Source organism: Nipponia nippon, unplaced genomic scaffold, assembly GCF_047370975.1.
Source record: "Nipponia nippon isolate SJK-2023a ecotype South Korea unplaced genomic scaffold, ASM4737097v1 scaffold_1, whole genome shotgun sequence".
NCBI classification, from domain to species: Eukaryota; Metazoa; Chordata; class Aves; order Pelecaniformes; family Threskiornithidae; genus Nipponia; species Nipponia nippon.
The window spans coordinates 96,156,892-96,182,719 of NW_028262290.1; the positions used below are offsets into that span (position 1 = coordinate 96,156,892).

The window sequence follows — 25,828 nt, forward strand, 5'->3', positions numbered from 1 at the left end:
CCCTTTGCTGGACCTGCTTCAGTATGCCCATGTCTGCCTTGCACCGGGGAGCCTAGAACCGGACCCAGCACTCCAGCTGTGCCTCACCACAGAGCAGAGGCGAAGGATCACCTCCGTCGGCCTGTCTAATGCAGCCCAGGGTGCCGTCTACCTTCTTTGCTGCAAGGGCACGTTGCTGCCTCATGGGCGACTTCTTGTGACACCCTGGGATGCCCAAGCCCTTTCCTGCAAAGCTGCTTTCCAGCTGACCAGTCCCAGGCACCTCTGCAGCCCCAGACCGGGAGAGCTGCACCCTCCCTCGGGAGCTGGGACTGTGCCCACCGCGGTGCCGGGGCGGCTGCTCCACGTGGCGCCGGAGATGGTGCCCCGTAGCACGTCACTGCCGTCGCTGAGCACGTGCACGCTGTCGTCAGCAGAGTTTCCGGGGAATCCAGACGCCTTCCTTTGACATCCGTATTGGGCTTACGGGGCAAGGTTGTGGCAGCGGGGGGCTTCTGTGAGAAGACACCAGGAGCTGCCCTCATGTTGGGCAGAGACAGCTCCAGCCAGCTCCAAGACGGACCCACCGCTGGCCAAAGCTGAGCCCATCAGCGATGGCAGTGGTGCCTCTGGGATAACATATTTAAGAAAGGGAAAAAACACAGCGCAGCAGCAGCTGTGAGAGAGGAGTGAGCAAACCGTGAGAGAAACGGCCCCGCAGACACCCAGGTCAGAGCAGAAGGGGAGGAGGTGCTCCAGGCACTGGAGCAGAGATTCCCCTGCAGCCCCTGGAGAAGACCATGGTGAAGCAGGTTGTCCCCCTGCAACCCGTGGGGGAGCACGGGGGAGCAGATCTCCACCTGCAGCCCACGGAGGACCTCATGCCGGAGCAGGTGGACATGCAGCCCGTGGAAAGAGGAGCCCACGCAGGAGCAGGTTTGCTGGCAGGACCTATGGCCCCGCGGGGGACCCAGGCTGGAGCAGTCTGCCCATGAAGGACTGTCTCCCGTGGGAGGGACCCCAGGCTGGAGCAGGGGACGAGCGTGAGGAGGAAGGAGCCGCCGAGACGAGGCATTACAGCCTGACCGCTGCCCCCATTCCCCCTGCCCCGGGGAGCCCCAGTGATGTTCAGCCTGGGAAGAAGGGGAGGAGGTGGTTTTGGTTTATTTATCACTTTCCTCCTCCGTTATTAATTGGCAGTAAATTAAATTAATGTCCCGAAGCCGAGCCTCTTTTGCCCGTGTCGGTAACGGGTGACCGCTCTTTACTCCCGCGCAACCGCAGGACGGGCCGCGCCGCAGGCCCCCACCCGGCCCCGGCCCCGGCCCCGGCCCCGGCAGGCGGCGAGCGGCCTCCCCCCGGGTGCCCGTCACGGCGGGCGGGAGCTCCGGGAGAGGCGGTGCCGCCGCGGGGAGGGCGGCCCAAGGTCGGAGCGGGGGGCGGCGGGGCGAGGCCAGGCCCGGGGGGTGCCCGCGGCCTCCGCTGCCCGCAGATGGAGTACGACTGGCTGGGCTTCGGCTACGCCGCGCTGGTGGCGGCGGGCGGCGTCGTCGGCTACGCCAAGGCAGGTAGGTGCCGCCGGCGGCGGGGGTGCCCCGGTCCTGCCCGCAGGCAGGCAGGCAGTCCTCCGCTCCGCCCGGCCCCGGCCCCGGCCCCGGCCCCGGCCCCGGCGCGGCGGCGGGTGTCGGAGCGCTTCGGGAGGGAGCGCTGTGCCGCTGCCGGGCCGACCTCGGGGCTGCGGCCCGGCCCGGGCGCTGGCCGGGAGCCGCCGCCTCAGCCGGCGCGGCGGGGAGCTCGGGCGCAAGGGCCCGCTCCGCTGCGGGCAGCCGCCCCGCCACGGCGGGCGAAATCCCTGTTGCAGGGAGACCGTGCTCGGCTGAGGACTGCAAGTGTCTCTCTGATAAAAAACCGCCACTCCAGTATCTTCTGCTTGGTTTAGACTGGGTTTGCGGTATTTTTTTTTTTTTTTTTTTTTAGTGGTGAATGTGAACTTGCCAGCGCTTTTGTTTGGTTTGCAGGCTTGCTTTCTGTGTGTTCTTTCACTAACTGCTTTTCTTTTCATTTTACTCAAGGCAGCGTCCCTTCTCTAGCAGCCGGTCTTCTCTTCGGTGGCTTAGCAGGACTAGGTGCCTACCAGCAGTCCAAAGATCCAAAGAATGTGTGGCTTTCCCTCGGTAAGTTTGCTCGGCACCCAAGTACTAAGCATTACCGGTAGCAGTGGGAATAGTAACCTTTTTTCTAGCACGTTTCAGCCTGTCTGCGCCCTTTTATTTATACAAATGTTCTAAGTGGTGGCAGGGCCTCCTGCCCGTAGCCAGGAGGTATTTGTGCAACAGCACGGTACCTGGTTCTAAGACCTCGGTTGCCCTTCTGGAAGCCAGAGTTGGTGAGAAATACCTGCGTCCTCTGCCAGACGAGATACCGTGTTAAACCAGTGTGGGCACAGGAAACGTACATGAAAAATGTTTGGTTGTGAAGCAGCGTTCCCAGTCTGTGGTCACGGAATAGGCATTTGAGCAATGGTGAAAGCACTGTGACAAGCAGTATATGGCTTTATGGAGTATTGGTTTGCAGAGGCATCTCCGAAGAAGAGCAGCGTATGTTTTAATGCATCGTACGCTGTGGAAGGAACAGTCTGAAGTATATAAAAGAAAGGAGGGAAGGATCTAATCTCCTTGCTTATGGTAGATGGGACAAGAAGTTGTGGGCTTAGCTTGCAGTTAACCCTTCAGGTGAAGCAGAAGGATAAAAAGACAGCAGAAAGTGTTATGAAGCACTGGAAGAGATCCGGTGAACCTCAGGGGCTTCCATCACTGCAGGACTTTAATAAGTGGTTCGACCAGTATCTGACAGGGATTGATCTTGCCTTTGGGCACTAGGTTAGCCTAGATGACCTCTTGGGGTTCCTTCTAGTTCCTTCTAGCTACACCGTAGGATTGTTACTGTTAGGATACTATAGCATTACAGTGATTTAAGACTACTTAAAACCAACAGGACTTGGTCACGTAATGTGCTGAAAGGCTTTATGAAACCCCTGGTAGATACTGCAGAGGACCAAACTGCCTTGTCAGTAAGGAATGAAATGTAAACCACAGCTCAATAAGAAGCAAAGTTTCCACTTGTGAACTTTCTCTTCTGCTCTGGCATGCCGTGGGAGCAGCTGTGCATCTCCGGCACGAGTTTTCAGGCAGTGTCATGACAGAAAAATGAGCAGCTTCCTTGTATCCTGATGTGATGCACGTAGTGCTTTCAATTGGACCTCCTGAAAGCGGTGTTGTGTCCCACTCTAGTACAACTCTTTATTCATCCATTCCTTCTCAGCCCTGCTGCGATGTGCAGTTGCGGCTCCCGCTGAGCTTTAGGTTGGTCACAGTACATGGAGGGTAGAAATCCGGAAAAAGAGCCTTGACAGAGTATCTTCAGAATACCTTTTGCCCTGTCTGGTGCAAACAAACTTGAAGCTTTGGAGAAAGGTATACACCACCTGCGCCTGCCTTTCTTCTTCGAAGAAACAACAGCCCCATAACTTTTATGTGAATATTGGTGGGATTTTTTTTTCCAGACATAGAGATTAAATAATTTGGAATAATCTTTAAAATGTTAGTCGCTCTTTCAGTTTGATCCCTTAGATTGCTTTCTGTTTGCTAATTCATATTTTCAGGTGGGATTGTTTTATTTCTAGTTGTAGTATTTAGTGCCACCTTCCAGTGCAGAATGTCACAGAGAAATGGGAACTGTAAGAATATTTGCCTCCCACATAGTGAACTTTGTCACCGTCCCAGCTTCCTGGCAGTTTTGAGCCTATCTGTATTCAAGGAAATAATAATTCTTCTGCAAGTAAGGAGAAACTGAGGGAGAGTTAGTGATCTGCCCAGAGGATTGGAGGCTGTGGGTGATTAGACAGTGGTCTCAACCCTAATGAGATCTGCTCACTTCTACTGAGCAGCGGAGCACGCTTACCAAAGCTGCGGAGAAGCTTGCCACAGCTCTGCTGTTTAACAAAAATAAATAAAATGTTTGCATAGGCTTCCTTGCGGAGAGGAGGGAGGCGTTCCTGTCTGTCGACACAGGCCTGTTTGGTTGGCGCTGCGAAATGTCCAAGCCTTGCGGTGCTGCGCTGGTGTTTCTATTTCAAATAGATCTGACCGGGCTTCTTTTCAACAGTGGCGTCTGGAACCCTGTCTGCTGTTATGGGAATGAGATTTTACAACTCCAGAAAAGCAATGCCTGGGATAATTGCTGGTGCCAGGTAGTCACCTCTCTTTTGTTCTTGTCTGTATTTTTGAATAGGCATTTTATTTAACTTATTTGCAGATTATATTGTTTTACAAATGTTATGTGGTAAGTTCTGTGAAAAATGAAATCTTATGGTGGAGTTCAGCTGAATGAAATCATGTCAGTGTTTTCTTCTGTCTTGTTCTTTATGGGATTTTTGCCTTTCCCTCCCCTTTTTTTCTTTATATATAACAACTATTCTGTTCAACAGTTTACTGATGGTTGGACGGCTTGGGCTGCAAATCATGGAAAAGCCTCTTAAGCCATAAGTCTGCATCAAGTCACTTGAAGATGCGTGATTGAGAAGCCTGAAAATGCAACTGCCTAAATGTGCTACACAAAAGTGGAAAAGGCACTGCTCTCTGTGCATTGTGTTTTTCATATGCTAACGCACGTGGGTTGTGTTTTTAAAGGACCGACGTTAAGAACCCTTGTTATGTCTTCCAAAATGGTATTTGTCTTAAGATTTTCTGCACTGTGAAGCAAGAAAATACAAGCATAGTGTTAGTTTAGCTTCTGGTCCTGCCGCTTACTGTAGGCGAAGACCTCTTGGCACTTGCATACAGACAGTTGCAGGATTGAAGCTTAAATGTACATCTGGACTTGTCATTCTAAAATCATCTATACCTCTTAAAACAAGGGGAGAGGAGTTGCCAATTTATCACTAGTAATTAATATAACAACATGCTTATTACGTTACCCCTCCCCTTCCACTTCCCTGCCAGTTTATCCGGTCATCACGTTTGTCAGTCAGGGGCTTTCTTCTCCCAGCACTGTGCGTTAGCACCTGGTCCCACAAAACACAATCACGGAGCAGGCTGTCGAGGTTCTGCTGTAATGCAGTAAATGCAAACCTGTTACTTGCAATTACTTGTAAGCAAAAGTGCCCAGCTAAATGTCATTCTTTTCACTTTTACAGATTATTATTCATAAATCAAAAATATGCTTTATTAGATAATGCTGAATTGTAGGCATAGCTCTTGTATTTAATAAGAATTGTTATTCTAAATAAATGAACAAATTATTATTACAAATTTTTGTGTTCTACACAACTTTTTTTTTTTTTCTTTAATTGTTCATCTGGATTGATACAGTTTGGTGCCTTTCCCGCAGGGTGTCCGAATATATTTGTGAACGTGGATTGTATAAATTATCTCTATTCCGTTCCCTGAATCTAGTGACTTGTAAATATAAAAATCCCATGAACTGGGAGGAAGTGTAGAGAACAAAAGCATACAGACCATATATTTCAGACAAGCATTACATTAAAAATATATATATTTTTTTTTTTCTGAGAGGAATCATCTATTTCAGATTTGAAAAATGCTCTATGAAAGTTTATTTAAAGACTGAAGGGCTCAGTTGATCAGTCTTTGTCCTCAGTTGATTCCCTTGATGCCTGAAATCATTCTAAATATAAACTTGCCATGCTGAAGTAATCCTGGAGCTACACATGGATGGTAACGTATCCCTTTTCTGGTCTCATTTAACTGATGTCCCTTTCTGCGCAGATCCTGAGCTTCGATTTCCTCAACCTTTCTTCTTTGGTGGCTGGGACTGGGAGAGCGGGAAACAGTGGGATTGATCTGTTAGATCGGTGAGACTCCGGAGTTGCTCAGAGCTCTCTAAATATCAGGCTAGTACCTTAGGAGGATGGTGACGTCTTGTGGTCTTCCTTCCCGCAGCAGAACGGGCAGGGTGGTGGCCCCGCACTGCCTGAGCAGGGGCGCAGAGCTGGGCCGGTGGCAGCAGCCAGGCTCTGCCAGCAGTGCCGTGGTTGGCCCGGCGAGTCGCAGCGATGAGGCAGGGCTGTGGTCAAGCCGGGCTGCCGAGTCAGCGGACTGGGTTCCGGATCAGCAGGGACGTGGCCAGGCGCCGGCACAGCTCCGGCAAGGGCAAGGGTCTCAGCAGCCTGGTCCCAGGCCACACAATTCGGGTCAGAGCTGGTTTGAGCGCGGGCAGCGAGAGCTCTTGGCGGGGGAGCTGGACTCAGGGCCCTTTCCTAGAGCTCCTGTCCACCAGCCTGCAGAGTTCAGCTTCAGCTGCTCACCCGTATTTACTTTTCCTTCTTACTGCCCTGCATAGAAACAAGGGGTGCCCAGGACAGCAGATGGTGTGTTTATAAATCATCCTTTTAAGTGCCTAATCCCAGGCTGCGGACCTAGCAGGTGTCTAAATGTCTTTGCTCTAGCTTTGAAAGGGTTAATAAGCCAGACATTAGCATTTAAGACACTTCTCTTGAAACTACTGTGCGGGTTATTTGCTGCTTCATACTGCTTTTGAAGCAGTTATCTTCTGCGGAAGATGCAAACAGAAGTGCATCTCCTGCAATAAACTGAGAACAGCCACAATCCATCAGTTTTCTAACTGTGTAATGCTGGTCTCAAATCAGGTAACGTGTGAATTTGGGCTGCATTTGTCCTTTAATGGAATAAAGACAACACAAAGCAGGGAACTGGACTGATGAGCTTTTAAACTTAGACCAAAGTGTTACACCTTGCTGCTGTTTCATGAGCTTTGGAAAGCAGTAGCTTGAATTGAGAACTGCTGGTAGAACTCGTTACCACTTTTCATGTTCAGGAAAAACAGTAGTAATCCAATCAAAGGGAGGAGAGAAAAGCCGGCGCTTTATGTACTTTTTACCCCCTTGGAACTTTATCAGCATATACTACATTTCTTGAGCATTAGATGGCATTTCTGCACTAACAGTTCAACGTGTATCAATGAATCAGAGTTAAAATGACTGTACAAAGCCTATTAGCCTCTTACTTCTGTTTTTTCTTGCTGTTTACAACAAGAATTTCTTAACATTTGTCACACTTTCGTTATGGACAAGTAAAGGCTGTTATGGTTATGTCAAAGCCGGTTCGATGTTCATTATCCTATGGTAAGGACAGCATGTTTCTTTTAGCCATGTTTAGTACCATAAATAGTACCTATTTATTTTTCTGATGTAGGTGATTTATGGACATGTAAGCTATGGACACGTTACTAGTTAATTCCTTGCCCAGACTGTGATTTTAACTAAGTCACTGGTGTCTTGTACTAGAGATGAGTGATTAATTTTTCTTTTTTTTTAATTATGAAACCAGTGCATTTATGCCTGTTACAGAAAGTCTGAGGTTGTCCTTCATTGCCATAGCCAGTTACAGATATATTCTGCAGATAAATTAAGATGCATTTAAATAGCATAGGGACATCTGTTAATACTAAGGGCACAACAAATAATTAAGCCTAGACCAATGGCAATTGAATTAAAGTCTCTAGTGCATTACTAAGCAGATATCCCTATCCCTATGTAGCTTTTCCAGTATTAAAGTGGCATTTTCTTTAGGTGCAATTTTCATAACAAAATATTTGACTTTTGGTACAACTGTTTTAGATTAAATCAATTTCCAGTAAGTTAACATAACCCATATATTGTGGCACATTAGGTCAGCAACAGGAATTTAAATTTTTATATGCAGTTATAAAAGCCATACAAATACATTTCTTTTTTACAATGCTTAAAGTAATCTTTAACAGCTTTACATCTTTGAGGAACGTACATACTCATTTTGTACTTTAAAATGGCAGCTTTAATGTAACTACTAAGGCTAAAGAATCTATGCTAAATGCAGTTAACAGTAGTAGCGTAGCTCAACATCCTAGAAACAATTCATTGTACGTTGCAAGATCCTTTGCAGGATATTACTATAAAACTTAGCATAGAAGCCAGGGAAAGTATTGAATGAGCATATAAATAGTGAGGTATTGCATTATTAAAGTTTGTTGTGTGTTTTCAGGTACCTAAGTTGGCCTTTAAGATCTAAACCAGAAAGCAATGTCTCTGAAGAACAGCCCAATATCCTCCATTGTGTAGCTTATTCAGCTTCTGTAGTTTAGTGCGATCACCCAATAAAAACATGTAGAAACAGGAGTTTAATGATAACTTGCGGCTTTTTGGCTAATTCACCCTTAAAATGACTGACAGACTGCAGCGATTCAGGCTCCTTTAAATGTCACTGTGACACTCCCTTGACAGAACAGATATAAATCTCCACAGATCTTTGACCAAAAATGGTCGTAAGTTAATTATAACAGTAGAATCTAATTTTTAGGCTTCACTACAGCTTGGCAAGGTAAGGCTAGCATTCGGTACTTGTTTAACTATTTGCCAATATTGCTATATCATTCTATAGCCATATATGGGCCAAGTTTTTAGACCTTCCTTGTGTACTATTTTTCAGTGGATTGCTTATGTCCTGCTACAAGGAGTTATCATTGCTATTACGAATATTTGCACATTACAGACTCTAAGTAACTCTTAAGTACAAGTGAGTTCTGAAATCCATGTATGAGAGCGTGGTGTTCTTCACAAAGCCTGATCTGTGCTTTGACTCTCATCTTTCTGGTCAGGAACCAGCCTAATACCTGAAAGTCTGGTGCTGCTCTGTTTTAGCCCTGCTTCTAGCTGCTTGTGTACTTGAGAGCAAGGATAGGAGATCCATCTATAGAAAAATGTCGAGTGAAATCTAATTCTCAGTAGTTTTGGCAATATGTGTTATACAATACTTCAAATAAATCCTACTTTATAGCCCGTATTTTATGTGGTGGTATATGTACTATACAGGTAATAGAACACAAGGTCGGTTTTTTTTCTTTTTTACTATTGCATAGTCTTAGGAAAAGTGAGAGCAAATAGGCATTTCAGGTTTCCAGTGCAGGAGAACTGAACACAGCTCACATAATATCTATGTAGGATGGCGTTTTCTATCTGTTTCCTCCATATTTGGCCACCCAGTCTGTTCTTCCATGTACTGGCTGAATTGTTGGTGGGCGAGTTAAAATAGTCACGTTTTTTGCTGCTGAATTGAAAGTAGGACCCGGTAACTGAGCACGAGCAGCTTTGGTTTTCCAGGAATAATCTGAAAGGAACAAGAACTCAGAATTAGTTATGACTCAAAAGATATTTCACTCCTTTACAGATAAAAGAATGAGAGCTTAAAGGTGACTTGTGGTACTCAAGGATGCTAACACAGCAGGATGCTTTGGTCTCTGATATGCTGTCAATGCTTGTTTTCAGATAAGGTTAATGTTTCTTACAGTTTGTGTATCTTACTGGTAATTTTCATCTACTGGATACTTGTTTTGCAACAATCCCTTGAGAAAACATTGAGACAGAAATTCAGTGGAAAAACTGATGTGTATGTCTACAGCTCTGTATCTCCTATTACAAAATGGCTACACAATGGAAGTGTTCTTTCCTCTATCATCTCAAATATCTGAAAAAGCATATAATTATAACATTGCTAAGCTTATTAAAAGCCAAACAGCCTAGACTGAAGGACAGCTTCTGGAGACCCTCTTCTTCCTTTTGAGATGTTATGCCTCTTATTCCCCTCCTGCTTAGCTGAGAACTCCTGGTGTAGCTGGTGGCGAGTCCGCTTCATCTCCATTTCCCATGTCTCTATAGATTTCATAGGATCTCTTCCACGTCGTCAGGGTTTTTTATCCCTTATATTGGCATCCACTCAGTCTCAGGCCCTGGTAGTAGTGTGCTACTATATTCCCGGCCTTCCTACCCAGATTTCCCCTTTCTGCATTTCAGGTACTGACTACATGCTTAAGCTTCATGTGATTACAGTAATTGCCCTGCTGCAGGGGCTCACTGCTCATGGTTTTCTTCATGTTAATCACCAATTCTGCTATTTTTCCAAGCCTTTAAAGTCAGTCATTTGGGACCTCTCTTTATATATAAGAAGAAATCCTGTTAGGATTTGTATATATAAGAAATATATATACTCCTAATATACCTTAGCGTTGTTTCTTTAGCATGCCTAAAGTATGTCTTGCTGCTTCCATTCCTACTTTCATAGTTTAGCCTTTTGTTAGGTATTACTGATACTTTTTTTTGTGCCGGAGAGGTTTAGATTTCTTCACTGAAAGGTTAAATTTCTTCACCCTGAACTCAAACTGGGGGTCAGGTCTCCACCTCTTTGAAAACTAATACTGTTCCTTTTTATTGTAGGCTGGCAATCCCCATCTTTCATCAGCAAGTACGATTCCAGCCCACCCTCCCTTGGCAATGAAGGTCACTTTTCTTGGGTCTTGGCATTGCATTTTCCTCAGAGAAACTGATCTTTTATACTGCATTAAATTATTTAAGCTATGGCATTAAAAAACTTAACAGAACAAATGAAAAGAGCAAAAGCAATTGAAAGCATAACTTATTTCACTTTGGATAATACAACACAAAGGGCCACCAAAAATGTTAATGTTTAAATATTGACAGATAGGAGATAAAAAACTGCCATTTGCTTCATCCTTATCTCTCTTCCCATGCAAGTCTGCAGAGTGTAGGCTAAATGTGAGGGGTTTAAGCAATAGGATTCTTGCTCTTCTCCAGGACATGGAAGAGTCTCTTAATTGACTTCCATCTGCCAGCCTTTCTGACTTTTACTACACATTTTCCATTTCTAATTACAGATTAACAGTGAATTTATTTCCCTTTGGATCACCATAAGTAATTCCTTTTCATTCTCACTATTCACAGCAGTCTAGAGATAGTTGCAGATTTTGTCCTCCTGTGAACTTCTTGATCCACACACTGTGACAAATCAAAACTCTCGTCGTTGTGTTTCAGTGGTGAGTTGATAAGATAATGAAGTGCAGCTCCAGCCTTCCCTGGTGGGTTTCTGATCAACTCAGCCTCAGAATATGCATACATTTAAGTGTATTTTATATATATGTGCCATCTCCTTCCTTCCCTCTCTCCCTCTCAGAAGTCACTGGCAAGTTCCTAAGGGGAACAGGTAACTCAAAAGAGCAAGTCAGCAAAAAGACAACATTATTAAGCAGGACCATATCGGACTGGTCTGCGATAGGCCCTTTAGCTAAACAATTCACAATTAGTTTAGGGCCTTGCTATTTCCTCCGAAGTAACTAGAGAAGTGTGCTGTTGGGTTTTGGACAACGGCTCTAAATCTTCATTCACGAACCAGTTTCTCCTGCATCCTGAGCACTTCCGTTCATCTTTGCTGAGTCAGAAACATACCAACAAAGAAGGTGCTCAGAATGTCATCCGTACCGCAGAGGATCCAAGGGAACAGTTACCTTCAGAACAGATTTCACATTGTTTTTAACTGATGAACGGAACAGCCTTTTAATGTGTTTGTTAATGTAATCTACAGCTGTAATGTAATCATTTCTGTATCATAACTGTTAAGCACTGGTCATTTGCATTCTCTTGTTTGGCTTTTACCTTCTGTAATGTAGCAACATGGAAAGTTTCACTTCCCACAGCACTCTTGTGATATTTCATGAGTACAAGAGTAGTGTCATCTCAGTATCCACAGACTTACATAGCCAGCATACTGAGGTGAAGACACAGTGAAAACCTGCCTTACATGACCACTGCAGAAACCACAGGCCAACTAGATAGGGCCAGTAAATGAGAGAGCAAATAATTTGAATTTACTGCTTATACCGTATCTGTAACATTCTTTGTGAATTTACTAAGTCACTTGATGAAGGTCTTTGCCTTTTTTGAAATTGTTGAGGCCACTGTAAGCATGGATCAGCACCATTCAATTGCATTAAGTGACATTAAACTGATTAAAGACCCACACAAGAAAGCTCCAAGCTACATGAAAGTCACTGTCAAGAAAATTCCTCCAAACCCCCTCAAATCTAAGGCTTTTTTAAAACTGTGAACTTATCTATTTTGCATACTTACTAGTTGGTGACTGTACCAATTGCTACTAGCTACATAAATCATGGATTTATATTTGTGTCCAATCTACGTGACCATTTGCTATAGACTTGTAGAGTTACATATTTTTACAATTCTGCTTAGCCCTTCACCACTAATGAACAGTAGTTTAGCAAATGGTCCGGACCTTCTAGAATTACAAAACGTTTGCGCCTTTATTTTCTCTTTTACCTAAGAAATAATAGCAGCAATAGTTTCTCTGGGTATCAGGACTGCCTCTAGACACCTACATTCAATTCACTTACGTTAAGAACAATTTATGCCCTAGAATTTTATTTACAGAACTTGAGGAAAACCTTACTAAGGGCTAATAAATCTTTTAGGAAGCACGGGGAATGAACATTTCTCTTTGTCCCAGATACGTATGGTATAAGGATGTTTCTTACCTGATACAGGTGCACCAAGAGGAGCTAGCTGTATCCGTTGTCCAGCTGATCCAACTTCTTTTTTATGAAAGGAAGGGATATATACTCCTGATGGGTTGTAAGCAGCACCACTTACAAAGCCAGGATTTCCTGTTGACATTACAGAGTTTTAGTATTTTCGGTTTTCAGAAAACCTTGCCTACTTTTTATAGTCACTTCAAAATATATTTGCAGTACCACAAGAGTAAGCATGTGTTCTTTAAAAACTCCCTAGTGCTTGTCTGATGAAAAAAAGTATATATTCATTCTTTGCTTTGTGTATTAGTTGGACCCTTTACAGCACCTAACAGACTCGCTAAGCTGCAGATCCAGTACATCTGATACGTGATTTAGCAGGAACAAAGACAACAGAGCAGGATGAACATTTCATTAGTACTTTCATTCAACTTAGACCACATAGAAAGGTTTACACTGAGTTTTAGAGAAAGGCAGGATCTTACCTTCTACTTACACCTACTTGCTTTACTGGAAGCTGGCTTAAGTACTTCAGCAGTTGAAAACTAGCACTCAACAGTACTCTTGTGCTCAACATGTCTGGCCTAAATCTATCTAAAATAATGGAACCAAACTTCTCTTGTGGGAAGTGGTGCACCACTTGAAGTTGACTTTGCTCGTTCCACAGCTAAAGGCCTGCTATAAAAGTCAGACCCAATTACCCTCTTTCTTTAACCCTGGTTATAATTTTATTGTGCCTAGTTTTGGTCCAGATCTTTCTTTAAAGGAGTGCTACCTTGCGAAGGTTGACATAACCATCCTCATTTGGAAGCTGAGAAACATTGTGCATTTACACACAAAATTAGTACTGAAATTATTGTCCAATGGCAGAGTGATCTGTTACAATATTTAGACTCCCTGTTCCAAGAAAATTTCTTACCTTCTCTGTGTCTGTCATCACTTGGGACAGTGTTAAGACTCTGCTGGCACAATGTCCAGAGAGAAGTGCCTTTCTGTAGTGGTGTGGTTCTGTATTCAGTAGTATTAAATTTGTGAACTACAAGGCCATACACAGTAGTTTTAATTTGACCTTTATCAAGTGTGAGCATTTCTATCATACTACTATTCAGCATGTTTTCAATGGTAGTTGCAGTAAAACACGCAACATCCGATTTGACAGTTTTTGTTTCCTAAATCTCTGGCCTCAGTGCAATCCCAAAATGTTCCTCTTCACACAGACACTCCCAGTCTTCTGTGATAATTTCAGAGCTCAGAGCAGTGGATCTATAAGCTGCAAAATTGGTCAAAGGCATCCTCAGCTAATTACAGCTGTGTTGGGTCATTGCATAACTCCCTGTTCAGGAGCACTAATAAAAAGCATTCAGCTAACTCAGTTTTGCCAGTCTCCCCAAACTGTCACTTCTGTTAGTCCCGCAAATACTTGGGTCTCCATGTGGCTTCCCTGTATCCAGTTGATGCCAGTCTCCAACACAGTAAAGAACGACACAAAAGTCCTAGTGAAAAATACAACTTTATTAAAGTGTTCTAATGAAATTTAACTTTCTTGCAGTCTTTAAGTTGTTCTTCCTTTGCCTGAAAAACAAAAGCAGCAGTTTTAGTGGTTCGTTCACCTGCCTGTGCACATACACATCTCTCATTCCCTCAGTTCCTAACTATTTCAGTGGGAGTGGTTCATAGCTCTGACAGTTTAGTAGCATTCTTAAAATTCTGAGGTCTGAAAGTAAGAACATGACAGGCCTCAAGTAATATAACCTCAAAAAGTCTACTTCAGTCTGCTTCTTATCTACAGCTCAGCAAAGCTGCCTGTCTGTCAAAAATTGCTCAACCATTTTGTGGTTCTCCTTACCTCTCGATGTCCAATGTTCTTTATGAACCCTTTTGCAGGAAACGGAAGAGTGCAGCCAGGAGGAACAGTTTGGGTGAAACAGAGAGGTCTGGAGGGGTGATCTTTTGTTGGATGAGAACAAGGGAAGGAGGAAAAAAGACGTTCAATATAAAATAACAGAGTAACTACAAATAATAATAAAAAAATAATCCTATTGAAAAGCACAGCTCCTTACCTCTGACCACTGCTGTACAAAAGAAGAGGTGCTTGCTATAGAAGTACCCATCCATCAGGCTTCCAGGAGGTCTGGCAGCAGGTATATAGGCAAGCACTCACGGCCACGATGTCAGCAAGTGTAAGCGTGGCCCAGGCTGTACCCTCTACCTCAAACAACACATACGTGGTTCTTCATAAAGTCATGGAATCATTTGAGCTGGGCAATGAGTTCAAAAAACCCTATGAATAGCTGCAATGAGACATGTCATGCAGGCAGTACACACCAGAGGGGCCAGAAGCCGGGAGAGAGGTGAAACATTCCAGCGGCTTTGCAATGCTCACAGCGAATAGTGTGTTGAGACACAAACTAGGCTGCCTGGAAACCTGAGTTTCCACCCTCTCACACTAAGGTAACTCCACCAAAATCTATGCAATCACAGTGCTGTAAAATCAGTGTAACAGATAGAGAATCAGAATGCAAGTCAATGGTGCAAGTCCCAAGCGCTGTTATGAACAAGCAGTCTTTCAGGAGAGCTCCATATGCTGCTTTAGGATTGCTTCCTCCCCATTATCCAGCAGCAATGCAGTGACATGCTGTGGGTTATAAATAGGGTAATAAAATATTCTCTTTAAAGCACAGTTAAGTGCCAAGAGTCCAGAAGAAGTCACAATGAAGAGAGCAGGGTTTGACAAAACAGATTACAGATGAAAATGAAGTATATGATTATCTGGAATCTGCATTATAAGTGCAATTTTTACAAGAAAATGTAATATTTATATGAAATGTGCCAAGAACCATTGTTGTAAATTACCTTTTGGATCCTCTAATTTTTCGTTCAACCTTTCTTTGCATGATAGCTTTTCAATAGGTATAATTAAGTTCTCATCTGTAGACAAGGAAAATGAAAGGAAGAAAAAGATGGAAAGACAGAGCTTTAGAAAAAGCGTATGAAGAACCTGGCTAGGTGATGTAAAAGACATGAGGGAAAACAAAGCAAGCAAGAAAAAATACCTGACATTTTTGTAACTATAATGTCTCAATCCTATGTTTTCTCAAGCAGGAAATGTTACTCTAACAAGTTACTTTACAAGGTCCTTTCTAATAATGGAATAAAAATGTGATTTACCAACAATGCAATCACATTCCAGTCACACAAATACATAGATCACAAGTTTAAGCACTCAGGCCTATCTGCAAAGTTGACTGATCATAACCTTACAATTCTTCATAAATAAAGCGTTTGTAACCATTTGGTCCTGTCTTGTTTCACCTTGGGACAATGTTGTGGATGAGAAAAAAAAATAAGCACTTAAATAAACTAAATGTAGTTACTTAAACAGTAAGCAGCCCAGTATCAACTTTCACTTCTGTCAATATGAAAAAAGGAAACATACATAATTTACATGTGTTGTATTTCCGTGATGGGTTCTCCAGCTATCCTGGTTTCGTGTGTGTCTGTCTTAAATGTTGTTGCCTCCCCATATGTGAAGCATCACATGCAATTTAAGATACTGATGGAAATAATACCAAGTATTTTCAAACATACAAAATGCTCAGTTTTAGGGTTTTTTTTTTCTTTACACTTTTGTTAGATACCGAAAGTAAGCCAGTAAGACAAAACCAGGATTTTTACCATTGGCATTCATCTTCATTTTATTTTCAGTGCAGTTCAGTAGGCAGATGTCTAGCTTATTGATGCATACTTTAGGAAACTGCTCTTTGCCTTTTTGTGCCTAATTCCCTTGCAAGACTATTTTATGAATATATTAATTAATTCTGAGGCACCCAGATACTACATTTCGGAAAACAAAAAGGTACATATGATGATTGCTTAAAAAAGTCTGTTCTATTCTAGGTAGGTGCTGTTATTTTTCCACTTCCTGAAATCTTCCACATAATTTCAGATGAACAACTTACAGCTCACCTGACTTTCAGAGAAAAAATCAGGTTTGTTGACACTGCAGAATGGCTACTAAAGTTCTTTTAAAAAGGGGTGCAGCACCTGCATGTAAAGAAACCTTCTAAAGTTCTTTCTGTACAAGCACATAAGGCTGGGTGGTTTATTGGCATTAAAGTATGTGGGAGTGACTGATGCTAGCTGGACAATGGCTGCAAAGTTGTTAACCAGGTAACCTCTCGTAACAGGGTGATGGGACTGTGTACTTAAAGTATAGGGCTTGGTGGTCAGAAGGCAGATTTTAGTCTTGAGTCTGATGCTTTCCTCAGTGAAATTTTAGATAAGCCGTTTAGCTAGTTTCAGTCTTCACTCTATAAAATGCTGATAATAGTGTTCTTCACAAAACGTAGTACCAAAAGGCGCCTTACTGCAAGTTCCTTGCTGAGAATAAGGGGACTTTTCATGCAGCAAAGTATTCAGGACAAGGCTAGTAGATTGTTAAAATGCATGTTTAGAATATTAGGCAGTACGTCTATTACACGAGCACACCACCCACCATCTTGTTTTCGTATGCGAGGCTGCTGTTTGATAGCGTGCCACGGCACACTGACCAGGCAGTAATGAGGTCAAACTATTTGCTTAAATTAACACAGCAAAATAATGGTCTGAGAGAGGATTACGGTCAAAATTTATCTTGACAGAACTTTATAATAGGGGCTGGTCTATACTTCCTTTACACTTTGAAAGCAAAATACATAGTTTACATATAAAGAAGTTGTTATTTTAAGAGTCTGTCATTAAGAAAAAAAAAAAGTTAGCCTAGAAGCTAAGCCTGACCACAGAAGTTAAACCAGATGGTCTTAACTAAATTAATGAAATAAAGTATGATGAGATATAATGTGACCACTTTTATTTACACTTTTACCTGTAGTATTTCTGTTGAAAGTCACCCCTCCTCCAGTATGTGCCAACGGTTTAGGAAACAACTGGTTGTTCCAGGTTCCATGCGATCCTTCTTTACTGACTGCTACTAAAGAGACGCTCTTAGGGTTTACACCTTAGAAAACAAATTATGGAAAATGTTATAAGTATCAATTTTCAAACATAATGCAACCAATGAAAATCGGACATTTCTAGAACAGTAAAACAACACTGAATTATTTGTGGTATAATGTAAACACCATTAATGAAAAACAACAATGCCCATTGATTAGGTTAGATTTTTCAGCCAAACCATGAAAACTAGAGATACTGATTTAAGATCAATTCTCTTCATGCTTTCAAGAGAACTTTTAAAAGCCTTTTTAGTACAGCTACTTGGTTTCTGCAAAACCATAATCTCATTATTGATATTTTTGACTCTCAAACAATTAACACAAATTAAAAATACCTATCAAAAACTAGGGTTCTCAAGGCTGAAAATAAACTATTTATTCAAGGGGTAAGTTCAAAAGTAGGACAAAGAGGTTCTTGTTACTTCAGCACGTTACAAGCATTACAAGATGTAATGGGATTACACAGCATGAAAGCAGCTCCCAGATCTAGTGGTAACAGAACTAAAGTAATACAGATAACAAATATGATTCTTGGAGCTATTGTTCTCTTAAGAGCTGATATTATTTTTTACATCTAAGCCTTTCTCATTAAAAACTCCACTAAAACCAGAGAGACATTAGAAGAAAAAAAAGGTTAAAAAAGATATGAAATATAGATGAACTTTCCATTTCTGTTACCTTTAGATAGGGAAGGGTCCCCCTACCCCCCCCCCCCCCCTTTTTTTTTTTTTTTCCTTTTGGACTTAAACTCTTGAGTCTCTGGGCATCCTATTTACCATTCAAGAAGTGATTTCATATTGAGAAGTCATCACTGGCCAACGAATTCCTGAGAAATTAGTGATACATTGTAACAAAACAACTTGCCTGACAATGAGGAATTCCTCTGTGAGTCACCTAAATTCTCCTATGTGGATTACAGTAGAAGTCATAATACACATACTGTAATTGTGCAAACCATCATGGCAATAAAGGATACTAAGTGAGACACCAAGGCGATAATTTGGTTATAGAATATATTCAGAATACTAACTGAAGGCAACATTCCCTTTTCTTTCTCCTCCTTCCCATTCTTACTCCTAGCAATTATATAATTTTATGTTATTTTCCTGATAAAATCACCCAGATTTAGACTAAGCTAGCTATCTATTTTTAAGGAGGATGACTGCCTTGGGAAGGGAAGTGAGTGGGTGAATTCCAGCTAGCGCAAGTGGCTGATATTTCTAAACTTTCTACCAAGAAGGGTAACTGTGCTTATCAGAACTTCAAGTTCATAAAATCCCAAACCTCCTGATACTGCAAAACCGGGAACTATGCACTATATATTTATATACGAGTAGTTTCTTTAGTCCTCAGATACACTTGCTTATGGTCAATCAGGATATATTCTTAGGAATCCAAGAGATCTTGGATTTATATTACTGAGGGTTTTATGTTATTGGTCATAAGAGGGCCTCTGAAGTTTTATGGTGTACAAGCAGCATTGAGCTCCCTTCCATGTTTACATAGCCAGGACCTTCTGCATCAATTGTGACGAGATATGTTCTGGGAAAGGCATTTAGTCCAAAACTTGAAAATCTAGCCTGGTTATGAAAAGTGAAATTATCCAGTGTGAAATCTAAAGTTTAAATGTACTGCACATAGGTTGTTCACAGCTTGTATTTTCCGTATGTATTGACTTTTACCCTTACCAGGTAGGTATCTTGATTGTCTTAGATAGTACTGTTTTGCTGATGTATTTGATCTTCCAGAATCATTTCTCATCAGAACCTTATTTTCCCCTCCTGGCTGGATACAGCATGAAGCTTTTGGTTCTGGCACACTGAAAAATCAAAATGTTCAAACAGTGTGACCAACAACTCCAGCTCAGAATATCACAAGCTGACCCTAGCCTCAAGAGTGCAGTGCTTTCCTCTTATCCTGCCTTCGTCAGTAGAATTTATTCCCACAGAAAGTAACAGGCAAATCTCATACCTCAGGAGAGAGTTTGACCTTGGACTTCAAAGAAAAAAAGTGTATCCAACAGTGCTGAGTAAAAGCAAATGTGGATAACTGTAGCAGAACTTTCCCTAGCTTAACTGACAAAGAAAATGAAGTTAGTATATCTGATTTTAGTAAAACACACAGTTTCTTAATAACATGACAAACACCTAAACCACACAGTGCCTGAAAACAAATTTGATTCAGTTTGGGTATTACTGGCGCTGTATCAACACCACACCCAACGCTGGTCTGCTCACATAGGTCTTTGCATTCATGCAGACTTTTGGCCACTTAAATTTTAGCAGATTTGTCCTAATCAATTTATAAATCTAGTGGAAACTGTTTACTAAAAAAATTGTGATTTTATAATTATAGGACTTACCTAAAAAGACATTCCTTAGTTTTCTTTTCTTTTAACAGTGCAATGCTAGGCTTCTTTGAACATGACATTCCAAATTCAGTGTCATCCAACTCATCCCAGCTGTCCACAGCCTTTACCAAAGTCTGACCCCATCGTCTTCTGCAGCTTTTAGGACCTGCTGCACCATTCTGAGGGCCACTAGCTGCTTGTTTCTATTTTAAATAGGGAAAAAAAAAAAAGAAGCTTCAATTCAATTCTAAAATTCTGTATTTTGTGTCTGGTTCACTTCCTGACTACCGCTTGAGAACTTTGAGAGAATTTTTCCCATTGTGTTGTGCCTATGTCGGTCATAGTCTTAGAATGATTTTAAGCACAAAACATAACAATAACGCTGGCAGGTATTTTGAGTGTAGCTTTTTTGGACTGTCATTCTTAAATTGCTCAAATCTATCTGAAGTAGTGAAGTTAACGTTCTTTTTGCAGACCCAGTTCAGTGCTCAGCCTCTGCTACTGGTACCTTGCTGAACTCACACTCTCGACAGTGGTAGGTGAACTGTCAAGAAGTAGCACACAGTGGTACACAACATTGACAGCCGTCACACTCAGAGTTTATAAGTGCCAATTGCCATGGTCCCAAAGTAAATACAGCAAATAACAGAAGTTAGGCAGGACTTCCCTTAACATTCTCTTCCAAAGAAATTATTAGATTTTAAAGCTGTCCTTTCATCTTGCTTTCCAGTATTTTCTGAATACCTGTTATTTTTAACATGCTTTATATTGTAGTTCAGTGGGTATAAGTGGAAAGCAAAAAGAAGATCGTAAACCAAAGTTTAATATTCATCTTCCTAAAAATCTTACAAGCTTACAATCAGATGAAGTGTTGAGTTCTGTGTGATTACAAGTGTTGCTCACTTTGCAGCTATCTACTAGTAGCCAACAGGTGGTAGTCAGAGAACTACCATCATAAACAACACACTCAGCTTTCTCAGGTATTTTCCTGCTTGAGGCAAGCAAAATTCTCCCTTTCCACTTCTGTATTGTACACTAACAATATTTTTGTGAATTGTTTTTCAAAAGTCAATATAACGATAGTTGTCATAACTACATTACTGCATAAGCATGACAGTAAGGGCTATTATAAATGAACATACATTGTTGTTACAAGCAATCTATTCTGATTTGCTGTAAAATTTCAGTAAGTGGCCAGTTATATCCTTAATTAGTCCCTAATTATCCATCTGTATTTCCTCTAATAAAAAGTATGACAATTTTCAAGGGATCGCCTGGTTGAATATAAGACCTTCTAATAAAACCACCTAAATATTGAAGACAACTTACTGGCGATGAGTTTTTATTGATACTTGGAAAAAATGGTTGTGCCTGTGGCTGCTGCTGTTTTGGTACTTGCTGGTTAGCTGTATTCTGAGGCAACTGAATTTGCTGGAGAGGCTGGTGGTTAACCTTTGACAGGGGCTGCTGCTGTGTTTTGTCAAGTACATCAGGTGAAGACAGAGGTTCTGGCTTGGATATAGCTTCCAGTTTAGGTAAAGCTGGCTTTGGCTCTGTTGGCTGAACTGGTTTAATAGGAGTCTGCTTCTCCAGATACTGTGGAGGAGGTCCTAAAACTTGGCCAACTTGAAAGTAAGCGTACTTCAAAGCCTGGAGAAGAAGATATAACATACTAATTTTACTTCAAAGAGTTGACTTTGGTAACCTCATCAAGAATCGAAGCAGGTTTCTCAAGCATTTGTGCAAGCTCTACAGCACAAATGCAAGATGGATGCATAATGAGACCATATGTAAATAGTGTGTATTGATAACTGTCAGTTCTGTATTTTAAACCCTTCCCATCATCTAATTTAGTAAGATGGATCCCCTTGTACATGCTACAGCAGTCATGTCCTTTCTTTCCATCCTTTACTTCTATGTTTTGTGGAGTCTGCGTTTTGAGGTGTATTTTACATTCATCACCATTCTATATTCATGCAGTAACAAATTTCAATCTTAAAACAGGTAGTCTCCACTACCTTTACCATATGCTTTATTACATGTTTCCACTGCTAACTACGTTTTGGAAACCCAATGAACAGCTTTTTTTTTTTAATCTAAAAAACAAAAAATCCCAGAAGTGTGGTGATTGCCATTTAATATTAATGTATGGGTTTTACAATTAGAGGACATTAACAAGCAAAGTTTCCCCTTCATTTTCTTATCACCAGGTTTCCTTGTTTTGTTTTGAAGTACATTCACTGTGCTTGCTGTGCCTTCATGGTGTTTATTAGGAAACTACAGTGTCTGTCTTCAGGCAGATGTGTATTTCATTCTTTTTCTCTGACCTTTTCATGTCCACCACTAGATGCACAGCACGGACATACCATACTAACACAGCTCCTCCTGTGTCACTCTCTGCTACTCCTTCTGGGTAGGATCCTACTCTTTGTTAGTTCTCAAAGAGATTTTTTTTTTTTTTTCCCTCAGCTGCGCTTGAGAATTGCTGCCTTTGTACACATTTCCATGTACGTGTGTTCAGCTCTCCCTTTTGGCTGTGGATTACACAACTGCTGCAGTTGCATCATTGACAACTCACTTGGGCAAAAGCTGGTTATTTGCTTTCATACAGCACCATGCAGTATTCTGTGTAGAGGTATATAGCACCTGACTACAGTTAGATCTCAGTGACCCTAACAATAGATATGCTCTATAAAGCGGAGAGGAATGGTTGCTTTGCTTGGTACCATCTGCTTAACCACTTCTGAATCACTTACATTGCATCCACCTAGGATAACTTGCAATATGTCTTTTTTCTTTCCCAACTGTATTCCCCTTTTATACTTTTTAAATAGGATTGCATTAGGTATGAATACTCAAAAGAACCCCCCGTCCCCAGTAGAATGTAACCACCTTTGTTACTTGAAATATGTTTTTTTTAAATTAACTTGGAAAAAAACTCTGACCTTTGTGACCTATTTGTATGTTCTTCACAAAGTTCTTTCCTTATCACTTAGTACAGTTTACGTCCCATCTCTAAGTAAAAATAATCCTTAGCTCTTCCATACTGCATTCTATCTGCAGCTTCATGAAAAGCAAAGCTTAATTTTCAATATCCCACTTTGCTCAGATGGGGGAGGAAAATGACGGCGGCAGAAGTGAATTATTGTTACAATTCAGCAAACTTGCAGCTCAGATTTTTCTCTGTCCTGTACAGAGAAAGTTTTAGAACATGCCCATACAGAAGACAACATTATAGAAATAACTAAAGAGTTTATGATGTCTGCTGAGCGAGGTTTAGAACGTTCTCTCCCTACAACTCAGCCTCATTCCCATCACAGAGTTCAAAACGAGGAGACGTTTCTCTGGCCATCAGTATTATGACAATCAATTGGTTTCTGTATCTACAATTTTTTAACAATGCAAGAAAATTCAGTCTTAATCATTCAGCTGCTCAGACCTGACTTGCTGTAGGTCTCTTCTTTGGATTCCAGTTCAGCATATCACTCATAAGCTGTATTGCTTCATTGCTTGCATTTGGGATGAGAGTTTTTAGGCTTATAGGGACACATTGTGGGAAACGGAAATTCATGGCAGAAGCAAGGTGGTATCCTTCTGGCCAGTCACTCTGTTTCAAAGGAAAGAAAAATGAGTACCAAAAAAGAACAAAGACTATATACCTTCGAGGTATTAGATCAAATTTAATTTTATGCAGCTTGAGTCACACTTGGTCTGCATATCTCCTTCCTGTATAGTGGAAAACAGGCACTCCTATTTTCCATTACAATTGTTACACCACCAGTGAACGCAGCATAAGTCTCCAACGGCAGTCCTTCTCAAGCTCTCCTGTAGGCAAAGGTGGAACCGTCATTGGGGATACCACACTTGGACATATTCTATGTGAAGGAGAAGAGAGCGCAGCAGTACCAGAAGCAGTACCGAACATGCCGTCTACTATGGCAATGAGCTCAGACAGCTGACTTCAACATACCTTCTTTATGGGAATCGTAGAGGTGAGGCCCTCCCACCCAGCATACCATGGCTGTGTAACCATGGTGCAGCCTATACAATATACCTCTGATTCCACCATTAAGATAGTCAATGATTAAATTGCAACTAGACACTATTGCAACATAAAAAAAGCCATGACCGCCAGACGTATTTTTTTTTTGAGTGTTTAACTTTCCAAAAGTAAACCCTGAAGTCCTTAGTTGCTTCATAATTGCATTGTTTGAATACAGAATCACAGAAGGCCTTTAATACAATCTATCTTTCATTTTGAATGCGAACCATTAAAACTTACTCTCTAAATAAGGCTTTCAAAACAGGTATGCATTTATCATGCAGTTTGTTTATATAAATATGCTGATGAGAATGTTATGAGGGACACTGTCAGAAACCTTACTTAAGACAATGTATGATATTAGTGCTTCTCCTCTATCCACAAAGCTTGTTACACTGCTACAGGAGTAAATTGGATTCATTTGACAGAATTTGATCTTAAGATACCATGTTAGTTATTACTCATCTTTTTAGGTACATCAACAACTTACAGTTTTAGCTCTGTTAACGCAGTCTATGGTAATCAAAGAACTCAAATATAATTATAAACCAAGTCTGGTTAAAATAAGTCTCAAGACTTGAAGTGACTTCCTATTCCACCTCAGAGAATAATTTGTTCATTTAAATTAATGTATGCAGACCCTTTTCTCCTCCACTGCATCTCCTTCCTTTACTGGAGTTGGTGACATTCTGTCTGCCAGAGGTAGCGATAAAAGAACAATTTAGAATGAAGTAGCAAGGGCTGAGTGTTGAACTCGTGAAGTACAGGGATAGAGTGAAAACAGTACAAGTGCAAAAAATGAAAAATACATTTCAATTTATAAAAAAATTAATTTGGAATTATTTAAAGTGCCATTGACAACCTTCAGCTAATGAAATGCATTTCATTAATGAAAAAGCTGACGATGATGTGAAGAGGAGAGATTAAATTGCCATACTCCTAGTGCACCATCATGCCAGTACTTGAATGGTGCAATTTATTGCTTTATTTATTTTATAAGTAAATCAACTTCATTTATAAAATAAAACAAAATAGTTGCCTGTCACTATTTAAAAAACCCAAACACACACAAGTCATTAGTATGGTGTTATAGACTTCAACAGAGGAAGGTAAACTGGAATGAAGATAGTTTCTGGGCATAATTCCTGTAATTCCTTATTGCAGGATAAAGGAATAAATGAAAATGTATGTCTGAAAAAAAATACTATTTGTAAAACTATTTGCAAAACCAGACTATTAAAAAACTGCTGGTGTTTTTCAGAATGGAGAATAGTACTTCACTTGTAACAACTGCATCATTTGTTGTGATAATTCCTATCATAATATTTAAGTACTCTTCTTACACAGTGATCTCCCTGAAGAATGCCTTAGCATTGTTGTAAGGAGATAAAATTCCCAAGTCTGCCCAGCAGATGACAGGGGCACAAAAAGACCTCATTACAGCTTCCTGATCCTAGAGGGCTGATTTACCGTGTCTCTAACCCTTAGGGTCTTTAGAAGAGGCTACAGTTTCCTCTGAAACACTCAGCTGGTAATGCTCCCTGCTTTCCCAAGCAATCAGCTTGCTAGTCAGGGAACGACAGAGCGTACACAGTCACGATTTGCTTCTGTTCAACTACTCATAAGGTTAGAGAAAAACCACAGCAGTCAGCTCAGCACTGCTCTGCTACTACACACACTGAAAATCTCTCTCTGGTCTCCCTGCACTTCCAGAACTTGTTCATGCTATACGTGGAAAATGTTCCAGAAGGTAGTATGTTGCTCTCTTTCACAGATATTCTCAATATACATCAAAATGCTCTTCTTACTATGCTAGACTTGTGACCTGCTTAAGAAACTCAACATCTGTGTTTGAAAACTCAAGTCTTAAAATACTGCTCATGTTACACATTATTTCTGATGCATAATTGCCATAGCAAGCACTGTTTTACACATCATAGCAATTTTCACTTAATCCTCTAGTTTTCACTTCCATAACATATCATCTATAACTCTCCACCTCTGACCTTTTACTCCCTGCTCTGTCATGAGCTTGCACCTGTTTCTCAGTATGTT

At 41.3% G+C, this 25,828-nt stretch overlaps 2 protein-coding genes across 5 annotated transcripts in view; one reads left to right on the forward strand and one right to left on the reverse strand.

The window, feature by feature from the left end:
• Nucleotides 1-440: 440 nt before the first annotated feature.
• LOC104021826 (transmembrane protein 14C-like) lies at nt 441-5,288 on the forward strand. Of its 2 annotated transcripts, none has more exons than XM_087763256.1 (4): nt 441-915; nt 2,052-2,153; nt 4,144-4,228; nt 4,466-5,288. In XM_087763256.1, exons 1-4 carry the CDS (start codon nt 780-782, stop codon nt 4,521-4,523), a joined length of 381 nt encoding a protein of 126 aa, XP_087619382.1. In that variant the 5' UTR covers nt 441-779; the 3' UTR covers nt 4,524-5,288. The 2 variants fall into 2 exon arrangements, with proteins under 2 accessions (XP_087619382.1, XP_087619389.1); XM_087763263.1 differs by lacking the exon at nt 441-915 and adding an exon at nt 1,310-1,547.
• A 227-nt stretch (nt 5,289-5,515) lies between these two features.
• The window catches only part of MAK (male germ cell associated kinase), a 34,514-nt gene continuing 14,201 nt past the window's right edge, over nt 5,516-25,828 (reverse strand). For 2 of the 3 annotated variants that reach the window (XM_087763237.1, XM_087763230.1), the window contains 8 exons: nt 23,171-23,338; nt 21,061-21,381; nt 19,744-19,934; nt 19,070-19,200; nt 17,252-17,383; nt 15,241-15,315; nt 12,394-12,522; nt 5,516-9,161 (listed from right to left, as the gene is read on the reverse strand). In XM_087763237.1, the coding sequence (XP_087619363.1) occupies nt 9,007-9,161; nt 12,394-12,522; nt 15,241-15,315; nt 17,252-17,383; nt 19,070-19,200; nt 19,744-19,934; nt 21,061-21,381; nt 23,171-23,338 (1,302 nt within the window). In that variant the 3' untranslated portion in view covers nt 5,516-9,006. The remainder of the gene's footprint in view (nt 9,162-12,393; nt 12,523-15,240; nt 15,316-17,251; nt 17,384-19,069; nt 19,201-19,743; nt 19,935-21,060; nt 21,382-23,170; nt 23,339-25,828) is intronic. The other variant, XM_087763244.1, reaches the window with a different exon arrangement.

What these genes read in the sequence shown, in the direction of transcription:
- LOC104021826 (XM_087763256.1), top strand. Translation starts at nt 780, where the DNA reads ATGGTGAAGCAGGTTGTCCCCCTGCAACCCGTGGGGGAGCACGGGGGA. An exon ending in AGGAGCCCACGCAGGAGCAG is followed by an intron (nt 916 to 2,051) that starts GTTTGCTGGCAG and finishes ATTTTACTCAAG; the next exon opens with GCAGCGTCCCTTCTCTAGCA. An exon ending in GGGATAATTGCTGGTGCCAG is followed by an intron (nt 4,229 to 4,465) that starts GTAGTCACCTCT and finishes TCTGTTCAACAG; the next exon opens with TTTACTGATGGTTGGACGGC.